At 40.7% G+C, this 13803-nt stretch overlaps 1 protein-coding gene across 1 annotated transcript in view; it reads right to left on the bottom strand.

Annotated features, from left to right (window-relative positions):
• EFHC2 (EF-hand domain containing 2) overlaps positions 1 to 13803 on the bottom strand; it is a 64931-nt gene that overhangs the window by 46208 nt on the left and 4920 nt on the right. Inside the window, exons 2-3 of the mRNA XM_054388113.1 lie at positions 9326 to 9514; positions 4162 to 4312 (exon numbers count right to left, since the gene is read on the bottom strand). Of these exons, the coding sequence (XP_054244088.1) occupies positions 4162 to 4312; positions 9326 to 9514 (340 nt within the window). The remainder of the gene's footprint in view (positions 1 to 4161; positions 4313 to 9325; positions 9515 to 13803) is intronic.

Here is a 13803-nt window from a genome sequence, read left to right as displayed (position 1 = left end):
GGCAAAATCACAATTATTTCAAGGCCTCAGGGGAGGTCTTAAGCTCTTAGATAATCAGTTATATTGGAGGAGTTGACTGCAACTTCACTTTCCTGCTTGTACTTTCCTCTTCAGCCAGCCTTGGGAATCCAGCCAGCAGGCAGCTCCACTCCCTTTTTCAGCTGGCTGACCTTGGGGAAACCAGCCAGCTGCTCTACTCTGCTCTGGCTTGCAGGGCCTGGATTGCACTGGAAGCTCCAGTCAACCCCATGGGACATAAATGACCTTTTGATAAGACAGTAACAGCCAGCCACAGTCCTCTTAACTGGGAATTTGATCTACAAAACACTTGCACTGCCATATCTAGCCTGGCTCTCTATGGGAGAATTCCTTTTTATATGGGAAGAATAATTAGCATTCTGGCTTTGGAAGAACATAGTGGAGTTTGTTATGTGGTGGAGTTTACTGTCCTTCTCTCCACTCTGTACTCCCTTATCTTTAGTTAGTTAGTTAGTTATTGTGAACTGTGTCTGTCCTGGTATTTTTTTTTGCTTTGATTCTGGTTTTTCAAGTTCAGGTTGGCCTCTGCATTCCTTTGAATTTCTCTGTACAGATTGCTTCCAATATTTTCTGAAGTTCAACCTATAGCAAGCCAGTTTCCAAAATTAAATGAAATTTACATTTCAGTTATTTAGTAGCAACCTTATCTGCCCAATTTCATGTCCAAGTACAAAGCCAGTTCCATAAAGCATATTTAAAGACACTGAAGTATATTTCCCACAGATCATTTACTTTGTCAGTGTGAGATTACAATCAATGCTACAATCATCTTTTCTGGCCCTTTTTTTCCCTGAAGCCAGTTAGGTTTAGTTTTGTAAAATCATAAAGTTAGAAATTCTTCTAACTTTGACAGCTCTTTCTTCACCAAATTTTCCTGCAGTCCATAAGTCTACATCCAAGTTTTCTTCTGCAAAGCCATACATACTATCCACAGTAGAGAGTAAAGTGGGAAACTACTATATTTCTGTGATCCCTTCATGCCCAGGTACACCCATTCAGACCAACAGGCTTCTCAGCTTTGGGTTTGGCACAAGCACTGGTAATCTCATGGCCTCAAGGCATTAACTAGCTAAGATGATATACCTTTAATCTACCACACCAACTGCCTTTGATCTACCCCACCACTGCTGTATCTACTCTTCAAGAAGAGTCATGAGAACAGTCATTTCACTCTCTTCTACATATTTTCTGCTGAGGTAAACATCCAAGCTAAGGTACCACCACCTTCTACCTTCCACAGTTCAATTCCATTCTTTCCATCACTGTTTTTTGCTGTTCTTCCTTTACTCAAGCCTTTTCCTGCCACTGCAGTCTCCAACTGTTCACATATGCTCAGCTTATCCTGCTCTTGATGTGCCAATACTTTCTTTGCCCACACTCCTATGTCTGTGCTCTTTTGTTCAGTGCAATTTGCCTTTCAATAACCCAAACTCTCTTACAGTTGAACTCTCCTCTATGAACTCCTGGCATCTTCATTAACTGAAAGTTCAGCAGACATGCAGAGAACAGCATTATGAATTAGATCCTGAACCTCAGTTCAGTTCCTTACTTTTTCCTTGTCTGCATGATCTTAGGCAAGATTTTAATTCCTCTGCTTCAGTTTACCAGCTTCACAATGCAAACAATGACACTACTGTTGCTCTCAGGCTTACAAATTCCCAATAAGAACAGGGAATTTCAATAGTTTAAGAAATATATATGTAATTATTATAAAAGAGGCAAAGGGCCATTTTCTTAATTGAAAACAGAGTAAGACTAGCAGTGAATGGTTTGGGAATTCTTTTTAAGAAACACTGCCTTTGCATATATCCAACACAAGTATTTAGTACCTTTAACATACCAACTTTGTAGTTGTTCTTCAGTTATGGACCATGAAGTCAATGCCCAAGTGAATGTGAGTGAAGAATCCTCTGACAGGCATCTTTACCATATTTTCCCCTCTACATCATATTAATCTCTAGGATAATAATACTTGTGTATATATAAGGCCAATGGCATCCTAGCCTGTGTCAGGAATAGTGTGGCCAGCAGGAGCAGGGAAGTCATCCTGCCCCTATGCTTAGCACTGGTCAGGCCACACCTTGAGTACTGTGTCCAGGTCTGGGCCCCTCAGTTCAATAAAGATATTGAGTTGCTCAAACATGTCCAGAGAAGGGCGACAAAGCTGGTGAGGGGTCTGGAGCACAAGCCCTATGAGGAGAGGCTGAGGGAGCTGGGGGTGTTTAGCCTGGAGAAGAGGAGGCTCAGGAGAGACCTTATTGCTGTCTACAACTACCTGAAGGGAGGTTGTAGCCAGGTGGGGGTTGGTCTCTTCTCCCAGACAACCAGCAACAGAACAAGGGGACACAGTCTCAAGCTGTGCAAGGGGAAGTTTAGGCTTGATCTTAGAAAAAAGTTCTTCAGAGAGATTGCCCATTGGGTATACATATTTATCCCACATAAAGTACTCTTACAAAGTCCTGGAGGCTTTCAAAACATTCTTCCATGGAAGACTGAGAGAACTCTTGTTTCTGTCTGATACTACTCAGTTAATTTTAGATCTGGTACCAAATGTAACTCCAAAAACCATGAATACAAGATACAACCAAGGAAATGAAGAAATTGTAGCCTTCCTGTTACCACAGGAACATGACTGCACTGCGAGGAACATCAAGCCTGAAAGCACAACTAGCACAACCCATACTACAAAGACAATGAAAATGTCTCATTCCTATAGTTTGATTCAAAGGAAAAAAGCTTTGACTCTGTTTTATCCTGCTTTAATGAACCTGGCTTTCACCTACCCTCTCAAAGATGTCACTCTGCCTCTCAGGTTAGCAGTACTTCTTTTGTTGTAAGACACAAAATCCAGATACAGTTACTCCCACTCCTGCGACACAAAAGTCAAGGAAAACTTAAACCTGATGAGTTTCCTGGCTCATGATTATGAGTGTGGGGAGGGGGTAAGTAGCTTGTAGGTTCCCAGAAAAGCTTCAACATTATTTTCTTCAGTTCTTGGAAAAGCACTTGCCCAGGCGGGAGTTGGATGAGGTTTCTCTGAACTCAAGATCAGTTTCTGCTCAATAGCCAACAAGAATTCCATCAAGAAGAACTACTCACACAGGGACAGCAGAGCCTGAAGTACTGGCTTAAGAAAAGATGCACAGGTAGTTTTATCCCAGATCTAACAGTAATAATGCACCTTTAAATATTATCCTACTCTGTAGACTGAGAAAATAGTAGCATCTGCTCATCTTAGAAAAGAATGCAGTAGCTAAATGGTTAACTTATTTTTGAAGATTGCTGCGCTAAGACCCACTAGAATGTACATAGTATCTGTGGGGATGGGGAGGTGCCACAATCCCTAGATACTCATCCCAAGACATGATGCTTAGCTGGACTATATCCCTTGAAAACATTTTTAATTCTGGCAGTGACCCATAAACACCAAGAAGCAGCAGCTGTGTTCCCCTTCTGCAACAGGATGTTGACCGCTAGATCTGATTATCTTAAAGTAAACCAAGTCCAGTCATACTCCAGTAAATCAGCTCAGTAAACCCTCCTCCAGAAGTCCTCAGGCTGGCCCAAGTGCAGTGATGTGACAGTGAGGCAAGGCAGCTTCTTAACTTAGAGGTGTCAAGGAAAAATTACCGTGCCAGAGGCACTTTAATCATAGATGAACTAACAGCCAGAGGCACAAAAGGAGCTTTCCTTCAATAATGGCAGAGACACTGCAGCAGTAAATGAACAACTACAGAGCTGCCAGAGGAGAACTGACTGACAGTGCCAAGATGGGAGGAGCCAGGCTCAGGAATGCAGATCTAGAACACAAATTGCTATTGCAGAAGTGACACAACACCGAGAAAAGACCTACTATCATGTGATTTCAAACTGTATTAGGGACAAAATTGTACATCTGAGTACGAGAGGGGATTCTGCCTTATAGAACTTCAGGAACTAAGACAATAACAAAGTTCTCATTATGTTCTGTAATAAGAAAAGGCAATTATAGTTGCTCACTTACATCCCATTTTAACTACAAGAAGTCACATTATGTAGCCTTTGGAATGGACTAAGACTGTACTGAAGACAGATATAAAAGGACAAAAAAAAAAAAAAAAGAGTACTATAAAAAATAGATACCTTGATTTATGCCACTATTTGTCACTTGGGGTTCAATCACTTGAATTGTATCATCTTCAAGGTAGAAGTATATTTTACAATGTCTGATTCTATATAGCTCCTGATTTTTTTCAGGCACTTCTTCCTCAAAATAGGCATCAAAAGACAATACCTATTAAAAACAATAAATAAGTATAAAGCAGCAAAATCTCCAATGGTTTTGCAAAATATGTCAAAAATAAACCTCTATAGAATATAAGTAACTAAAGGTATAGATTTCAGGAGGTAGATTTATTTCTCAGAAATGTAAGAACAGAAATCCATATTAAATCACATAAATTTGAAAGTTTTTGTACGGCATTTTTATTATCAAAACATCTAAGCAGAGATGGAACTCTAAAGTAAAGAAATAAATCAAATATAAAACTGTCAGCAGACTGCCTGGACTGTCTTCTGAACAAAGCACTTCTGATAATGCAATGAGCAGCCCAGGTCCTGAAGTAAATTTTAAACTGCTATTCAGTGAATTCCTGGAAAATGAAGTGCATTATGACAGTAGTGGCTTTACCATTGAGGTAAGTGGAAAGAAGCATTCTTTTTAAGCAGATCTTGCACACTGTCTGATGAATAGTACTGCAGACTGTCAGTGAGAAATGACATTTTTCAGGAGTCATTTAAAACTGTGCAATGTTGGCATTTCAGAACTTACCTGGTTCTGTAATTCAGCTAGTGGGGAAATCTCAGGGAGTACACCAACTGGGATTCATGGTCTCTTGCAAGAGCAATAATGCAAGTTAAAAACCCCTCATACGTGAAGTGGTCAGTGGTTTACTACAGTGGCCTTTATGTCAGGAGATCCCAGCTGAAACTCAGCCAGCCATTACACAGGTTTTGCACTTCTTGGTGTCATTTAGGCCTTTAATCACCAGGACAAAGTTTAAGTGCAAAGGAACACCTACTTAGTAGCGCATTATTTACCAGGATGCTTGCTGTGGTACGTTTGTGCAGGAAGGCATTAATTAAAGCAGCTTTCCATCCTGCCCCTACAATACATTTGGATCCAAATCAGTGATAATTCATGCTTCATTTTTCACCATGGTTCTATTTAATAAATTAAACTACCTTTATTTTTGATTCATGACACAAACTGAAGCATTGGGAAAAAGCAGACAACTTAGCTGTTCCCTGCGTTTCAATGAGCATCTGGCAGACCACAGCTTGAAAATATTTGAAATCTAGTAAGCTGTCCAAGATCCCTATATGACAGCACAGATTGGTTAATCGTCTGTATTCCTTTAGCACATGCCTGTGAGAGCCTCAAAATACTTTCCCGAATACTGATGACAGATTTTAAAGCACCCTAACATGTAAACACAACCTCTTCTTCTACATCTGGAGAAAGAAAGCTAGCAGCTTGCTCAGGAGTACACAAGAACAGCTGCCCTGTGTCCTAGTCAGACTTCTCAATAGGTTGCTCTCCTTTCTCTCAGGCAGGTTAAGTGCAAGATGAGGAAAACTATTTCAAAGGCTAAGATCCCACTGATGTTGAGCATGCATCAAACACTATGACAGACATATTTTTGGCAGCTGCTGTCCTGCACTGTGACCCACCACCATTACAGAAATAAAATGCAAATTAGAAGTGAAGGAGATAACCATTGCCTGTTAACCTGATTGCATTGAATCCTCACACAAAAGAATCTAGACACTGTCAGTTATGATTTAAGTAGTACAACATACAAGTTTCTGAGCAACCTACAGACTAAATAGCTGAAAATAAGTTAAAAATCATTCTGCCTACATGTCATTTTTAATTATGGATTTCACTGTTTCATGTATCAAACACAAACACTGGGTAAAAGATCTGGCATACAACAGAGCCAACACAAAACAACTATGTTATCCTTCAGCATCTCTTCTTCCTTCCATTTGTCTAAACATTAGGGTATAGTGCCATTGTGGGTGACCAAGGTATCCTTCCTGGCCTCCAACTACTACTTTGTAAGGACCAGCAGCTCTGTTGAAATCTCTTGAATACTCCAGGGAACTTAAGAGGTACTATGATGGAACTATGATGAACATCCTAGGGTTCAGCTGACAAGAAGCTGATCTCTTCTCCAGGCTGAACAACTGCAACTTTCTCAGCCTGTCTTCATAAGAGAGATCCTCCAGCCCTCTCATCATTTTTGTGGCATTCCTCTTGACCCTTTCCATCAAGTCCATGGCTTTCTTGTGCTGAGGGCACTCTCAGCACTGTTTTCTTTCACTGAGCATATACCTATGTCCTGGTTTACTCCATTTGAGGAATATGTGCAAGTTCTTTTGCACTGAAACTTTATCTGCTTGATATGCTTATCAACATGCTAGTGTATGACTGAAATATAGGCAGCAGCCAACTGCAATTTTGCAAACCAAAACAGATGATTCAAGAAAGGTGAGAAGCAGGAAGGAATTGAAAAGAAGATGACTTACTTTTCATTTTAAAGCAAAGTTAATTTTTAAAATACCTGAAATGTAACACTTCCTAAACCATGTCTCATCTGTAGTACATTGCTGTGTGCAAAATTCCCATCCCACTCTTTGAAAAGTTAAATGTTACCTATGAAAACCAAATGTAATAAATATTGAATAAACTCTGTGGCATGCTGTAAAGTTGGCACAAGTTTCCCTGGTACATGAAGTTATCAAATTATAAACATCATTTCAAGACCAGGAAGCCTTGTGTGTCTATTTAATCACAGAAGAAATTGAATTTACACCTGCTTTCTATTAAGCATATGAAACTGCAAAAAATATTTCTCAGCCTACTTAATAATGACTCTTCATGCCTGTCCTTCCTCCAACTGCTATAGTACTGCTGAAAGTTAGATACCAACAAAAAAATGGTAAGTAAGCAGACTATATTTGAAAAGTTAAACATCTGCTGAAGCCATTTCTCATGTAGTCCATTCTGCTGCATCACAAACTGCAGCACTGAAGGACATACCTGCATCCTGGGCTCTTAACTAGGGAAGCTAAATTACTTGGGTAGTACCCTTGAAAAGTCTGCAATTAATACAAACAAATGAGCCCTCCAGAGGCCAATTCTGAACCTGCAGACTCCTGTCCCATATTGCCATATGGAGGAATACACTGAATAGAGAAAAGGCCAGCTAGCTCATCTCACCTGCCAAGTTCAGTGCCTGATGCTCAGTGGCAGGTCCCTGCTGCCTCCTACCTGACCACATTTTTTTCATAAACTTGTGTCCAAGTCCTGTTAACTTACATATGGCCCTGAGAAGCCAATGCACATCTCCTTGATGTAAGAAGAGTACAGATAAAACAACTGCAAGACTGGCTGGTATGTTATACCAATTCATACTTGAACACACTGCTGAAAACTATGTAAGCAATACTTGGGATTTCAGAGGCAATGCTAAATGAAATCAGGTGTACCTGTTCATGCCTTACATTTTCTTGTAGCATTTCAGTTCTGCCAAAGAGATGAATGTGCAATTGTACTGCAATTACAAAATCAGAGAATTGTCAGAGTTGGAAGGGACCTCTAAGATCATCCAGTTCCAACACTCCCTGCCATGGGCAGGGATGCCTCCCACTAGATCAGGTTGCTCACAGCCACATCCAGCCTGGCCTTAAAAACCTCCAGGAATGAGGCTTCCACTACCTCCCTGGGCAACCTGTTCCAGTGTCTCACCACCCTCATGGTGAAAAACTTCTTCCAACATCCAATCTGAATCTACCCACTTCTAGTTTTGCTCCATTGCCCTAGTCCTATCACTACCCAACGTCCTAAAAAGTCCCTCCCCAGCTTTCCTGTAGACCCCCTTCAGATACTGGAAGGCCACAAAAAGGTCTCCTTGGAGCCTTCTCTTCTTCAGACTGAATAACCCCAACTCCCTCAGTGTCTCCCTCTGATCAACCTTGTGGCCCTTCTCTGGAGACATTTCAGCACATCCATATCTTTCCCGTAATAGGGACTCCAGAACTGGACACAGTACTCCAGATGGGGTCTCACTGGAGTGGTGTAGGAAGGGAGAATCACCTCCCTCGACCTGCTGGCCACACTTCTCCTGATGCAACCCAAGATACAACTTGCTTTCTGGACTGCAAGTGCACACTGGTGGCTGACATTGAGCTTCTCATCCACCAGTACCCTGAAGTCCTTTTCTTCAGGGCTGTTCTCAAGCCACTGCCCAGCCTATATCAATGCTTGGGATTGCCCTGACCTAGATGTAGGACCTTGCACTTGGTTTTGTTGAACTTCATGAGGCTGGCTTGGCCCCACCTCTCCAGCCTGCCAAGGTCCCTCTGGATGGCATCCCTTCCCTCCAGCCTGCCAGCTGCACCACACAGTTTGGTGTCGTCAGCAAACTTGCTGAAGGTGCATGGTTCTTCTTTTAAGAAAAAATTGTGAGACTAGCCACTCTTCCCAATATTTAAATACTGTAATGATTTAGTCATGCAACATTTATGTGATCTGCTGAATGATTTCTTTTTCTGAATCGTTTTTCTTCTCTGATTTTATTTAGAAATAAAATATCACTATGGCGAGTTTAACAGAAATTTAAATGTGGAAAGCAAAGATAGTATGCTACAACATTCCTATCATTATATATTACAGGGGTTTGATAACACTTTCAATTTAAAGGTCTCACTACATTCTTGCAAAATAATTTAAAAAAATAAATTAAATCCCTCTCTCTATAATGGATACAATCTACCTCCATTACATATAAAATAGGTCACACAAAATTGAACAGGACTTTCAGCAAGCAAACATGATGGCATAAGTGAATTCCAAGCCTACAGCATTCCAGTAAAGTTAATGGTTCCCCAGTGCCCATGCATGCTTTCTCCAGTAATGCAGTCTACCTTACATTCTGTCACCATTCTCACTAAAAAGAAATATGTCAACCACTCCCTTACTTTTATTATATCCTGTAGGAGATGTACCCCAAAATAGAAATATTTTTATATGTTGCTCTACGGCATGATAAATGTTTATATTAATTGTCCACTATACCAATATGATGGAAAAATAGATGTTACCACTCTCTCTGTCCATCTAGAAGCTTTTTTGCATGTACAAAATAATCTGATATATCTTCCTGATTTTACTTTTATACCATCTTTGTCATATTGTAGCAATTCATAAAAAAACATACAGATACAGGTTTCTACATACCTGCTTGTCAAAAGCTACCCAGGCAGGAGCATCACTTCCCATTCCTTCAGGAAACACACTGTATTTAGGTTTCAAGTTCTGACCAGGTAATGGTTCACCTCCTATTCCAGGCTTATTTTCTCCAATCAGCATAGCAACATTATTGCAGTAACCCCAGTGCTGTGACTTGTGGAACTTTTCTTTCCCTATCTGTCAAAAGGTTGGAAGAGGGGAAAAAAAATGGTTATGTTTTTATATCGAGAAAAGTTAGCTATCAGGGCAAGGGAGATTAATCACTTGAAAGTTTCTCTATAATTACTTTTAATATAGAGTCTGAAAAGTCTGTAACAACTGGAATGCTGCAAGTGAAGTGACATATTTTAGTGGTCAATTTGCCAACCTCACACAAAAAGGGAAACACATTCCAGTAATTTACCCAGTCTGAGAGACAGGATGATAGTGGCTGTTTCCTCCCCACTTTCTTCCCTGCAACAAGGATTGAGGCATGTAGTAGAAAAAAAGCAAGTCACCCAGGAGAACTGCTGCAAAAGGTAGACAGGAAAAGCCTTTTCTATGGATCTCCAGAGGACAAATGGAAACCAGTTCAGAAATACCTGCTCTTATCCCATATGTCAAAGATCTTATTTACACTTCATCTCTGAGTTTACAATAAATAGCTCTGAACTGGTGAATGCACTTAAATTTTGGGAAGTTGGATCTGGATCAAAAGATAAAATACTCATTCCATCTGGGCTTATTCCAAAAGAAGGTCTCTGTAGTAATTTCTTTATACTATCACTATTTTTTTCATACAATTAAAAACAGCATGCTTGAAAAAGACCTGCACAACCAACTGCAAAGACACACATCTTCCCTACTTGCATTTCTTGGCTGGAGCTGCAGCTGGTCTGTAAGTGATGCAGAAAAGCCCCTGACCTCATGTGAACACGAGTCTTCCTTGTGGGAATGTCCTTCCTAATGATCTGCCTGCTTTGTTGGCCAGTTCCCTTGAACACAGGCAGCCAGTGTGAGCTGGGCAGCAACGACCTAATGACACATCTGTGTCATGCAGGAGGACAGGGAAAGAGAAAAAGCCAACAGAAAGCTCCACTAACCCTTCCTCCCATAAGTGGCAATTCTGACTTGTTAGCTCTTCTCACTCTGCTATTCCTTCCTTCCTTGCCCTCTCAAATCCTCCAAACACTTTGTCTGGGAAGGCAGAGACAGGCCACTGGGTAACTGCACCCTGGCACTTTGAGTAAGAGAGGGAGACTACCACAGCTGTGCCATCCCTCAGCCTGGGATGGGTGAACATGAGGGAAGATGAGGCAGAAAGGGGAGGAACTGACATTATGGATGAGCACAGAGAAGGCCCTGGGTTTCCGGGTGGGACAGCAAAATTTTTCATAGGCAGCACTGGAGTACCCATGTTAGTAAAACAGCAGAAGGCCAAAACTGCCTCCCTCCACTACATCTGGGGAATATCACACGTGTATATTTAAATCACTACTCACCCAAAAGGTGTAGACAATTCTATGTCACTAATATTAATGTTAAAAAATGGTACAAATACCCATTTTTTATTATTCAAGTGCTCCAAGATAATATAACACAGGCTCAGCACAGCAGTCCTGGGAATGAACGCAAGCAATGAAGCAGCAAAACCTGAAAGCAACCAAGTAGTTATTTCATTCTGCCAATATGAAAGAGAGCAAGGAGTCTGAAAAGCAGCTAACTACCCTCATGGCTCATAACTTTTATGCTCTTATGTACAAACTGCTGCATACTGAAGGTTACAATCCAAACCACTCACCTGCCTTGCAGTGCTCTAAATCTAAAGACACAGGACAGAGAGCTGCCCTTGACACCAACAGCTCAATCACTACTTTAGCTGAACATTTCCTTAAAATACTTTTGCATTCCACTTTTGCAAGGACAGTAATATGAAGAACAAGAAATGACTTGCTATTTTTACAAATTACTATTTTTAATACCATTATAATCAATGGCCATATATTGCTTAGGTTAACAAAAGTTGGGCAAGCCAGCACCCTTTGAAATAGTCACTGCAAAATGAGGTAAGGTTCACATTCTGGGGACAGTAGCAACTGGGGGGGGGGGTATGGATGCACTTCCCCAGAGAAGATATTTCAAAGGTAAGCAATGTTTTGTGAAGGCTTTGAATAGAGGTCAATAAAAGGACATGTGGCAAGCACCATAGCTTAAAGAATAATACAAAGGAAAAAAAGAAGTACTTCTGAACTGTATGTTTATAACTCAAGAACAAGGGTTACTGAATAAAAGAGAAAATCAATGAAAGGAAATGCTTGTGTAACAACTAGTTAGCTCACAGCCCCCCTGCCATATAGTATTGCTCAAGCCAAGAATGTAACAAGATTTTTCTAAAAAGCTTCATATTTGCAGGAATAATGCCCAAAATAAAATATTTCATGACAGTACTTTTTTTTTTTTTTTTTTTTGAGCTGTGATATTATGCTTCAACACACACTGTAAGCACTGATATTTAGGCATTAGGAGCAGATCTTCCTATCATCATCCACCCCTCCATCAAGAAGTGAGCACAGGCACTGTCCTGGTACAGGATGCTGGAACAAATGGGCACTGATGGAGTCTGGCAATCACATCTGCACTGGAGATTATTTTCTCCCTTTCCTTTGTGCACTACTGAGCTGCCCTTTCTTCTTCTATTTCATTTCTAACAAGTCTGTTCCTTGGTACAGCATAATACTAGAATCACAGCATGGCTTAAGCTGGATGGAACCTTAGAGCTCATCAACTCCAACGTCCTGGTCATGGGCAGGGATGCCTCTCAAGTAGGCTGCTCAAAGCCTCATCCAACCTGGTGGTGTTCAAGGCCAGGTTGGATGAGGCCTTGAGCAGCCAAGGCTAGTTGAGAGGGGTAAAGTCAGAACAGAAGGGAGCTTTCTGCATTTATCAGTGTGGAATAACTACAGCCAAGATGAGTATTAAAAGGGAAATCTCTAGGCAGAAACATCTGATTTATACTGAAAGTGCTCCAGAACACATTTGCTTGGCACAGCAAATATTTATTTTCCCCCTATTACTAAAGCATGAGTTAGGGAGAAAGCATCATCATTAAAGCACTGTGCAGGTGGCAGTTTTCCTGAGAAAAGGAAAGCTTTTCATGTCCTCAAAAGATTCTTCTAGAAGCATTTGCTGTTCATCTGTTTCAGAGCTCTGGTGAGCTACAGTGTGGTGCAGTGTTCATCAAAGTAATCCAGCTTTGCTTCTGCTGGAAATTTTCCAGAATTTAGGGATGAAATCACAATATCCTTCACAATTTGATATCAAAAATAAATGGCCCAACAGCTGCAATTCCATTAAGAATCTTTTATGACATTCTTGTAACTTTTTGGGGGTTGACAGAAAGACTATTTTAGATTCCTAATCACAGAATTACTTATAAGCCCCTTCTCCATGAAAATCACCTAAATCCATAAGCAAAATAATCTCTTCTAGAAGTCTGTACAGTCATTTCTTAAAAAAAAAAAATAAAAGGACAAAAAAAAAACCCACCACCAAAATAAACAACTATAAAAAAAAAGTAAGACAAAGAGTGATTATAACTGAAGATCACAAAAGAGAAAAATGACATTTGGGAAGGCTCAGCTAATGAACTCAGACCACATCCAGCCAAAAATAGTGGCAGAACATCATGTTACCTCTATAGTAATATTAAATGACTTCTAAAAGAAATCTGTGAGAGTGCAGGGAAAGAACTGTGTCTGCTGTGCTAATGCAGCTAAACTGAACAGGCTGTAGATCTGCTGAATAAAGCTGGCCATTTTCCGTGCGGTGAGCCTGAAATAAATATTGAGGATATATTCAATAGCAACTAATGCAAAGGTCAGGATTCTATGATTGCAGCCATTGGCTTTGCAAACTCAGCCACTGCAGTCCTTGGGGAACACTGCCTCTTGCTCTCTTCATCTTGCTCTTTGATACAGTCACAGCAAACTCATCAGGGAGCTGCACATCTCATCTGAACCAAACATAACTGGAAATCTCTCACCATAGCAGATGAAGTGATGAGAAAGTCCTGTGACACAGACTGTCTCAGGAGCTATGTGTTTTTAACCAAGTCCCATAGGGAGTTATGGCAGAAGTTGCTAGTAGCAGTCTGGTTCTCTTCCTTGTATCCATTTTTAATTCCCACCTTGAGAACAACTGCTGCACTGTGGAGGTCCTGCTCAAGTCTTGTATCAGGATGAGCCATTGTGTTTCTGAACTACTCTGGGCTGCTGATACAGTCTCCTGGCTGCTTCAGCTGAGCAATGGAAATACATGCAAATGCTGCACACTGTGCCAGCCAAACTCAGTTGACCAGTTTTCAATTCCTTTTTCATCTCTGGCTTGCTGCAGGTTTCAGAATGTTCATAGGTTATGTGGTACTGTAAAAGGAAGAATACTTTAAGACATTGTTCCCAGTAACTCTGGTTCTCCTCTAACACATCTCA

The sequence above is a fragment of the Indicator indicator genome, chromosome 1 (assembly GCF_027791375.1).
Source record: "Indicator indicator isolate 239-I01 chromosome 1, UM_Iind_1.1, whole genome shotgun sequence".
NCBI lineage: Eukaryota > Metazoa > Chordata > Aves > Piciformes > Indicatoridae > Indicator > Indicator indicator.
Note: the sequence above shows the minus strand (reverse complement) of the source record. Positions and strands in the feature narration are given on the sequence as shown.